Source organism: Puma concolor, chromosome A1, assembly GCF_028749965.1.
Source record: "Puma concolor isolate L17-30 chromosome A1, mPumCon1.1.hap2, whole genome shotgun sequence".
NCBI classification, from domain to species: Eukaryota; Metazoa; Chordata; class Mammalia; order Carnivora; family Felidae; genus Puma; species Puma concolor.
In genome coordinates this window covers 214354336-214364577 of record NC_141667.1, presented here as the reverse complement: position 1 = coordinate 214364577, position 10242 = coordinate 214354336, and the positions used below count along the sequence as shown (strand labels likewise).

Sequence of the window (10242 nt, the reverse complement as noted above, 5' to 3'; positions counted from 1 at the left end):
CTGCATCACTAGCAAAGGCTTACACAGCAAATATTCATGCCCATCAAAAAAAAAAAAGTCTAAGATAAAAGTGCATGCATAACATAACACTTAGAGTTGTTGAATCACTATGTTGTACACCTGAAACTAATGTAACGTTGTGCGTCAACCATACTTCAATTTTAAAAAGTGCATGCAATGGGGCGCCTGGGTGGCGCAGTCGGTTAAGCGTCCGACTTCAGCCAGGTCACGATCTCGCGGTCTGTGAGTTCGAGCCCCGCATCAGGCTCTGGGCTGATGGCTCGGAGCCTGGAGCCTGCTTCCGATTCTGTGTCTCCCTCTCTCTGACCCTCCCCCGTTCATGCTCTGTCTCTCTCTGTCCCAAAAATAAATTAAAAAAAAAAAAAAAAAAACGTTGAAAAAAAAAAGTGCATGCAAGAAGTTCATCGGGATAAAAGGCCCATTTTGGAAGCAGTGGGAAAGCTAGTATAGGTCAAGTTAAATCTATCACGTACTTCAGTCCCTTAAAGAGGGCTATCCTATAGCTCACTATAGTTTCATTTATTTTTCTTCTTTTAAGCCTATCTAATGATTCTTAACTTAGAACTGGAAAGCTACATAGAGTACATGAGTCAGGGCCAGGATTTGCAGAGGTCAAGAAACTTCTTTATTCTTTATGAATGGTTGCAGAGAGAACATCATCGATGAGATTATTTTTTTCTTTCTTCTAATGGTACAGCATCTTCCTTCCAGATCACTGTCAGCATATCCCTCGTCAAACAAGTCTATAATTCCATCTCAAGCAACTCCTTTTACAGGCATGACAAAGTCATTGGCTGATTTAAATGAGGGAGGGGGGTTGAACATTTAGCATAAAGATGAAGTAAAGGCATTTTTAAATTTTTTACTTTATGTGAGCACTGGTGTCTAACTTTCCACACAGAAAAAAAAAAATCACCAGTGATGAAAATAACAATTAAATGTAACTCGTATAACACTGTACCACTGTATGTTGTTTTGATTCATTGTTACCTCCTTTTTGTTTTTGTTTTGTTTTGCTTATTTGTCTGGTCTTGGGTGCTCGCTTAGAACCAGTGAGGCCACGGAAAGGTTAGACTTGAGACCAGTTCTTTGGGGGCTCTCTCTCGTTCTGCTGAGAGTGTTTCTTCAGCTGCCAGCAAAAGATGCGTGCACGAATTCTTTTGCCTGTGTCATGATCAACTCCAGCTCCGTAGATGGACCCAGCTGTGGCAAGTTGATAAGTCCAAGTTTCAAGATGACACAAAGGGATTGAGTCAGGCAAGACCCAGAAGATTTGGGGCCAAATTAAATGTTACTGCTCGATGGGAAAGAAGAGAGGAAGGAGGATGTGGAAATACACAGCCCAGTTTCTGCTGAGATGATAGGCTCTGGAAACCCACCCCGCACGCTCACTGTTAACTCCGTACTGGTTTGTGTATTTTCCGAATCTGCAGTGGGTGGCTTCAGCAGTCACCCGGGGACCGGGCACCCGGCGCCGTGTGATGACTTTTTCCCTCTCGCGGTTCTTGGGATTTCTCTGGAAGATTCTAATTCAAAGGCAGCTTTTATTTGGAAAGCTTCAGAAGTCATTTCACTCTACACATTATATGAGGAGTAAAAGGCTTGTTTACGTTTAGCTCCACTGCTCTTAAACCCTTCTACTTGTTCTTGCTGGTAAAATTTATGTGAGTGGGAGAGACATTATTCCTAGGTATGGGGTTTGTGTTAGAAGTTACTTTTTTTTTTTCCATGCTCATTCACCAAATAGGTACTGAGCACCCACTAGATGTCGGGGTACATGGGCAAAGCACCTGTTTCAGAGCTTGTGCAAAACCTCAGTTTCTGAGGTAGCCAAGCCCTGCACTTTTAGCCCTGAGTTGAACCACAGGTAGTGCTGACGGCCCTGTTCTTGTCATGGCTGAAGGCTTCTGGGACATGGATCTTTGGGGAGCTACCTTAGCTGAGGCTCTCTTGGTTGAATCTCTAAGCACAGCAGCACAAGCCAAAGCTTCCTGTTGAGTAATGTGGCCTAAGGGGAGAGAAATGAGAGAAAGTTCAAAGTCAACAATCTTACAAAACAAATAAGCAAACAACCTTGCAAATGTTTATGAATCCATAAAATTTCTTCTACTCTGCACGGTAGAAACCATTGTGTTTAACACACCCAGGTTGTAGGATCTTTGAAGACAGGCAGTGTACTTCTCTTCTTTTGCATTGCTCATTCAGTTAAGTTAAAAAATACATGGTCATTGATCAACATGACAAATCAGTTGGGGAGGGACTTGGGCCATGAGTCATCTGAGCCTGACCTGCATATCTTCATTTTCAAAATTTTCCTCAAGCCAGAAACTGATATATTGAATCTCTGTCAGTGTTTTTAGAGTGTAGGCTGCAGACCAGCCACGACACAATCATCAGGCTGAGGCCACATTTAATAACGCTTTTTTGAAAATTCAGATTTCTGGCTCTATGCCAAAGACTTTCCTAATCAGAAACTCAGAGAGTTAGGTCTGGAAATCTGCATTTTGATATCTCACGCAGGTAGATCTTATGCGCACTAAACACTGAATGTCTCTGCTCGGGTTTCCTTGGGCTCTATGCAATTTTACTCTACGAACAAAGCTAGTAGATGATGCTTCTGCAAGACTTCAGGCAATCCTGAGCAGGCTGCATCGAGCTCTGCCACTTACCGGTCACATGATCCTGGCCAAGTGATTTAACTTATTCACGTCTCAATTTTCCTTTCTGCAAAATGTGGGTTATAAAAGCACCTACCTTTGGATGGAGGTGACTGAGTTTCAAGTAAGACAATATTTGCAAAGTGCTCAGAACTGTCCCTGGCAGATAGGAAGGCCTGATAACAGATACCTATTGTTACTGTTCTTGTTATTCAACCATTTGCAAAAACCGTGTCTTTTATGCAAACGCAGGAACAACAATATAAGGTTGATGTGCTAATGTTAAGTGAGCTGCTTAGAAAAAGAAAGCTCTTCCAGTGACAGAGGCCAGCTGGAGACGGAAGTCATTTGCTAGAAGAAAAGAGACTCAACGCCAGTCACATCTTTCACAAGGTTGTTGCTTAAAGTCTGTGAAGATCTTTTGCAACCATCATTTCATTTGTGCTTCATAAAATCCCATGAGGTTGCTAGAAGAAGAGAGATGTCAGAGCATGGGCGTGAAAATGCATGATCTGTGCAGGCGACAGCCCTGATATTCACTGTACGACTTGAGCAAGTTGTATAACGTGGCTGAGCTGCAGTTCCCCACTGCTGTGAACTGGGGAGAAAATGTATAATATATAATATTACATATTATATGTGTAGAGCTCCTAGCACAAGGTCTCTAGCGTGGGAAATGCTCACGAAACGTAACTGTTATTGTTGTGAGTAAACCAAGCCTCTGAATTCGCACATCCAGCAAGACGGCTGACCTGTGGTTTGAGCCTAGACCATCTGCCTAAGCCCATTGCCATCTCTACTAGATCAAGTGCCTGTAAATCTCAGACAGTTGTTGACATTTTATGGCAATCCATACTCTGATTTCTTGAAGCCCTCTTAATTTACCCATAAAGCCTTGCTTAGTATTGTCAGGGATAATCATTTTTAAACATGGCCTGCCAGCCATGTTATAAAATAGCACACTGGCAGAGGAGGCCATTCTACTTGAATTATTTATCTGGAAACTTGACTTCCGGCTGCAGCACACGAGTCCCTCCCTAAGGTGCCTGGTTTGGGTCAGGTAGTTAAAACTCACCAAGCAGCTGCTGGTGCCGAAGGCTGTGAATATAGCGGTTCTGCAGGGCCTCCCACTGGGGCCTGGAATTGTAAATCCTCATGATGCTGTAAAAATAGCGCTGCTGCCCTTGGGTTAGGTCCTGTCGGAGCAGAGCAGGTGATTTTGATGAGTTGGTGGAATTCTCTAGGACTACGAGTGTGATGTATTCAAAGCTGACTTCTTTTGGAAATAAGATATATATATGTATACATACATATGTATGTATAACAATTTTATGTATATGTGTGTGTGTGTGTGTATATATACAAATTGTGTGTATATATATATGTATGTATACACACACACATACACACACACACACACACACACACACACATGTAACAATTGGAAAACAACAATTGGGTAGTTTCTTCCCCTAGTTTATTTAAACAACTTCCACTGGCCTGTGTGATAGTAAAAATGGATAAGCAAACATTCTAGGTTAAGTAAGTAGGTCAAGGTATTGGGCTGAGAGAGATCTAAGGATTTCCAACATCTTATAATTTTATTTATCTATTATGATCCTTCTTGGAGAAGGTAGGCCATGAGAATCTACACAGGGCCTGACATAGACCCGGCTTCTGAATGGGGTCAAGAGAACTTCCCACCAAGAGTTGTCAGTAAGCAGGCGAGATAGCTGGATGAGTGGATGGGTAATGTGATAAAGGTTCAGCATTATTAGTTAAAAGGTGCTGTGAAAACAGAGGAGGAAAATAAACTCTGTGCAAGGCTTTCTAAATGAGTTGACCAAAACATTGGAGTCTTAGGGTGAGGAGAAATTCCCCCAAAGAACCAGAATACTGGTTCTCAAAGGGCATTGGCATCACCTGGGAACTTGTTAGAAATGCAAATTCTCAGGCTCCACCCTAGATCTACAGAAGCCTAAACTCTGGGGAGTGGGACCCAGAACTCTGGGTTTTAACAAGCCCTCTGGGTGATTCTGACACAAGCACACTAAAATTTGAGAACCACTGTGCTGGAAGAAAAAGAAAGGCTAATTAGTGGGAGAAAGTGGCACAGATTTCCAATGGGGCACAAAATATCTGGATATATTGGGAAGCAGACTTTTTTTTTTTTTTTTTCTTCAAGCAAAATATAGAGTCTGAGCTGGGAAAGGCTTAGAGGTAGGCAGGGGAAGGTCATAAAAGCCTTATAGATGTAATGTTCCGACTCAAATCTTAAAAGTAATACTTAAAAAAAGTTTAAAGATTATCTTTTATATGAGGAGCCATTGAAGGTCTTTATTTAAGTCCGTGATTCTCAAAGGGAGTGATTTTGACCATTGAGGACATTTGCCAATGTATGAAGACATTTTTGGTTGTCATGAATGGTGAAAGGGAGGATGTATGGTACTGACAGTCAGTAGGTAGGAGCCAGGAGTGCTGCTGAACATCCCACAGTGCACGAGACAGCCTCCCGGTCCCTCGTAACAAAGAATTATCCAACCCCAAATGTCATCCTTTCATGTGACCAGATTTTGCAGCTGGCCCTGCTGTGGAGGATGAGCTTCTGGGAAGACAGACCATTGGTAGGGAGAGCATTTAGAAGGCTGACCTCTAGGGCAAGCAAGGAGCAAGAAGGGCTGGGACTACAGTTTCTGTTATATACCTCATCTATCATCAATGCTTATCGTATGTAGATGGGGAGACTGAGATAGTGGCATCAGCATTCTAGAACAATCAAAGAACAAGAAGTTCACCGTAGGCTAAAAAATTCAAAACAATGACAGAATTTTCAAAGCAAGTTGTTAACCATTGTAATGAAAACTAAATTTAAGTGAATCAAATGTAAAAGTAAAGTGACTTTCATCTGTTAGAAATTTGGTGTGGAGGGGTGCCTGGGTAGCTCAGTGGGTTAAGAGTCTGACTCTTGATTTCAGCTGAGGTCACGATGTCACCCTTCATGAGTTCTAGCCCTGCACTGAGCTCTGTGCCAACAGTGCTGAATTCTCTCTCTCCCTCTCTCTGCCCCTCCCCTGCTCGCTCTCTCTCTCTCTCTCTCTCTCTCTCTCACTCTCTCTCTCTCTCTCACTCAAAAATAAGTAAATAAACTTAAAAAAAATGGTATGGAGTTGAAGCCTGTGTGTCAAATTTATTTTCTGGTGTCTAGAGACCTTAAGCTTGATATTGAAAATGTGTCCAGAGTGAAGGTAGCAAAGCCAAGTATTTCTCAATTTGAGACATCATTTCAACTTTACAGTTTGTGAATTAGATGTTTTAAAAGATAATATCTTTGAAGAAGATAATCGATTCTTAATTAAGCTTTTTCAAATGACAGACAACAATATAATATGAAAATAGCAAGCCAGTTTCAAAAGCAAAGCTCCAAAGGGCAATGGGAATAATCATTATAGAAGATAAAATCTTAGCAGTTATTGTTTTATTTCATGGGGGGGGGGGGGGCGGAGAATGCTATGTCCTTTCCTTAGCAGGGATCTGAGCTTCCTAAATAACAGTCCTAATATTCTTACCCTATTGCTTATCCTTCCTTGAGGCGATGGAAGAGAACTTAACTTTTGCAAAAAGTATTTATGAGAATGGCTTTAAATAACTTTGACTGAAAGGCACTAACATCGTTCTCTAGCAGGGAGCCATAACATGGTTGCTTCCCGCCACCGATCAGTGCTTTTGCAATGAAGACAAGACTGTCCACAGAGCTCCTAAAATGCGCTGGGTATAGGATCGGATCATCCAAGGGCTCATTTGTTCACCACACAGGCCGTCAACATGCACTGAGGGCCTTTGTCAGGCACGATGTTACCAAATACTGGGTAAACAAAGACATGAGAAAAAGTTCTCAAGCTTTGAAGGAGAGACCTACAAATTTTCTCCATTAGCGAATGATATGCTATACCTTCAGTAAAGAAGTCTCCAAGGCAGAGGAAGGGACGCGAATGCAAGGAATCCGTGGAACATTCCCAAGTTTTTGCTGTCTTTTCCATTTTTCTCCCATTCTTTATCCTGTGCCTCCAGGGAACAACAAACATAGCATGAAATTGCATTTTGTTCAGCCTATTTTGGGACCTAAGTAAATAAGTAAGCAAGTAAGTAAATAAAGAAACAAATAAATAGATGTTATTTATGTCAAGGGATAAGAAGTTTTCTCACATGTTTCCAAGTAATTGGATCTCACCAGACTGCTCAGTTCTGTACTTTTCCCTATTCCCACCTGCTATTTATGGAAGGACTTTTCTTTCTGCTTCATCTTGTGTGTGCAACATGTAGACTGGGGAACCACTCCCTGTCACAAGTTATTTCTTATAGTTATAAATAATAGTTATTACTTTATCTGACTCTAAAAGCAGTATATGTCATTTTTGAAAATTTATCCATGATCTAACTGTCCATAACTATTGGTGGCATTTGATTGATTTCCTTTTATTCTTTCTTTTCTGTGTACATTTTGTATGGTTTTAGAAAAGGGAGATGATACTCTATATGTTGTGCACTTTCCCAGCTCATTGAATATCCCTTAAAAAAGCCTATAATTTTTAGTGGCAGTATAGTATTCCTTTACATTTTTCTCCTTTTCTTGTACATTTTGCAGTTTTACAGCACTGCACTGTCCAAGAAACTATTAAACTTAGCTGTATTTCTTGCCAATTGCCTGACAAAATGAAGGAGCCACAAAAAAGACTATGAGTAAGTCTTTTTTTTCCTTTCCATATTGTTTAAGGTTTGGAATCTGAGATGTGTACAATAATAAAAAATTAATAATCAAGGAGTAATAGACATATTGGAATAGGGTCACCAAGGCATGGAGTGAGAACTCTAAGTGTTGTCTCCTCTGCTCATACCTTTGCCCTTGCCAACACCTACCCCCATCGGGTTGTTTGATTCACTGAGATCATGGCTATAGAAAGCTCTCCTTCATGCCAGTTCCTTCTCTCTCTCCTCTCCTTTATTATATGCTCATGCACATGCATACATAAAAGCACCCACATGTACACACGCTGAAGAAGTATTTCAACATGTGATAAATCTCTGCTTCTGAATTCATGAAGCTAAGGCTCCGATCTTCCTGAAGAGAAATTTATTAGGAAAACATCAGCCAACATCTCTGTGTGTCTTGTTTCCACGTTATAAACTTATAAATTAAACTATAAATATTGTACTTAATACTGCCTTCCCTCATTGTGCACTTCAGAAACCACACTAACCAAGATAACTCTTTTAATATTCTCTGTGATAAAAGTTGACACTCTATCCTGTACTTAGATCTTCTCAGTATCCCTCCTCCCATTTTCCAGATCTGCAGAGCAGAGCATAAATATTCTTCAAAGCTAGAAAGATTTCTTCTTTCCTCAACTAGCATAAGGAAGTGACTGACGATCTTTCTTGTGGCAACAATTCATGGGTGTTTTTCTTGGGCTATTGCTAAGGAAATCCTTCTTACCTAGTCAAGTGGACTATACCTGATAAAGTTTGATTAGAATGCTTGGGAAATTCAAGGAGGGAAAATCCACCAAATAACTTCTGTCTGAAACAAAAAGATTTGCTTCAAAGACTTACCCTGTATTATAAACTTCCCTCTTTTAAAAGCTGCTACTCCTATTCAGTGTAGTCTGCTTGCAAGGTCTCTTCCTTCATGGGATGGTGGCGGTCGAAATTCAGTCTGTTGATAAGCTGATATCTAGGCAACGTCATGTGATGAAACAAGGAGCTGGGGCCGGGGTGGGGGGGGGGGATGGATTTGGCTGCATGCCTTTCCCTGCTTCTGGGCAACATTCGACTGCACAATTTATCTTTTTCCTTTGAAATTTTGTGTCTAATCAAGTGTCAGCTTCTAAATCTACTACATCTGCATTATATGCAGACATGAGAAAAGAAAGTACATGGAGACAGAGAGGCTGAATATTAAAGGTCAAGAGATCCACCAGGGCAATGGGCCATTATATATTTCCCAGATTTGGAGTCAGTCCCCTCACCCACGTTGTTCAGAATGAGGAAGAAACAGTTCCTAGATATAGACCTATGGGCGTGAATTTTACTGTGGTAACCTATGGAATTGTTCAAGACAGTACTCCTTTCTTAATTTTTGGAGGAGTAAGATATTCTCATTTTGGATCTTGGTTAGAGGCTGCGTATGATGATAATGAACCTGTGGCACACGGATCTTGCCCACACTGATGTCATCAGCATAAGGCTCGCATTTTAACCTGACTCATGACAGCAATCTTACCCCTCCCTCTGGAGTAGCATTATTACTACAGACTTCCTTTTTTCCTTCTGAATCCTCCGTCTGAATGCCAGATTATCTGTAAAAATGAATAATTCCTAGGGAAAATGGAAGAAGAAATACCAGAAGAAAACCACAAATTCAAAATTCTTAAGTATCTAAAGGGAGTATCTCATCAAGATGAGAGTGATGAATTGTGTAGCTTACAGAAGAAAGAAAGAACTCACCAGACACAGAAAGTCTGCATTTTCTTCAATAATTTAAGTTATTGAAGACTGGGGAATAAACATGGCAGACATAGGAGTCTATAAAAGCCTGTGGATACCACAAACCTCTCATTGGATCTGAGAGTTCGGTGATTCTCTACTGAGAGATAAAGAGCAATTGAATGCAGAGTTGACATCGTCAATTGAATCTTCCTTGAATGTTTTCCTAGCATATGATGAAATGCCTTCCAGGGTATACCACATCTGCTGACTGTTACACACACGGGCTGATTCATAGCAGTGTGCATCAGTCCCTGCACCACCAGGAAAATGGAAACAGATCTAGGTGTTTGACAAAGAGCTTAATGTAAGGAATCTGTTTCAGAAGTATTGGAGGGGCGCCTGGGTGGCTCAGTTGGTTAAGCGTCTGACTTTGGCTCAGGTCATGATCAGGTTCGTGGGTTTGAGCCCCGTGCCCGGCTCTGTGCTGACAGCTCAGAGCCTGGGGCCTGCTTCGGATTCTGTGTCTCCCTCTCTCTCTGCCCCTCCCCTATTCACACTCTGTCTCTCTCAAAAATAAATTAACATTACAAAAAAAAAAAAAGTATTGGAGTGGGTTAGAGGAGCAAAATAAGAAAGGCCTGCTCATGCAATGATAGGCAATTCCACTCCACCACTAACACACCTAGAGCTGGAGGACAAAAGGGAAAATGATTTTCCCCAGAGTCCATAAACGCTGTGCCATCCAGGCTGTTTCCGTTGGAACACGGCCTGAGTAGCACCTCAGTACCTGGCACTCAACCAGTGCCCTTGCTTCCCTGCTCTGTCCCAAATGCTGATGTTACAGTGGCTATCACCCCCACCACTGCCCCTGCTGCTACTGTCCCTGACATGGTTGCTGATGCTTCCACTGCCACAGACGTAAGCAGAAACCATGAAAGCAGTTTCTCCTTTCCTCTCACCTTCCATTTTCTGTCCCCCATTGGATGCCAGCTGGTAAGGGACTCTGCAAAATGCATTTTGCAGTCTTCCCACTGCCATGATAAAGAGAAGGGTATAGAACGGTAAGTGCAAAGCTGGGAGA

General features: G+C 41.6%; 1 protein-coding gene across 1 annotated transcript; it reads right to left on the bottom strand.

Moving 5' to 3' along the window:
- Nucleotides 1-462: 462 nt before the first annotated feature.
- Nucleotides 463-8386, bottom strand: FAM216B (family with sequence similarity 216 member B). Its single transcript, XM_025924985.2, has 4 exons — nt 8286-8386; nt 6628-6740; nt 3754-3874; nt 463-2029 (listed from the first exon to the last, which is right to left on the bottom strand). The coding sequence occupies exons 2-4, from the start codon at nt 6724-6726 to the stop codon at nt 1836-1838; spliced, it is 414 nt and encodes a 137-aa protein (XP_025780770.1). The 5' UTR covers nt 6727-6740; nt 8286-8386; the 3' UTR covers nt 463-1835.
- Nucleotides 8387-10242: the final 1856 nt, after the last annotated feature.

Coding starts and splice junctions, on each gene's coding strand:
- FAM216B (XM_025924985.2), bottom strand. CDS start 6,726: ATGGGAGAAAAATGGAAAAGACAGCAAAAACTTGGGAATGTTCCACGG. Junction 3,875..6,627: donor TGGAGACTTCTTTACTGAAG/GTATAGCATATC, acceptor CTGCTCCGACAG/GACCTAACCCAAGGGCAGCA. Junction 2,030..3,753: donor TCGGCACCAGCAGCTGCTTG/GTGAGTTTTAAC, acceptor CTCTCCCCTTAG/GCCACATTACTCAACAGGAA.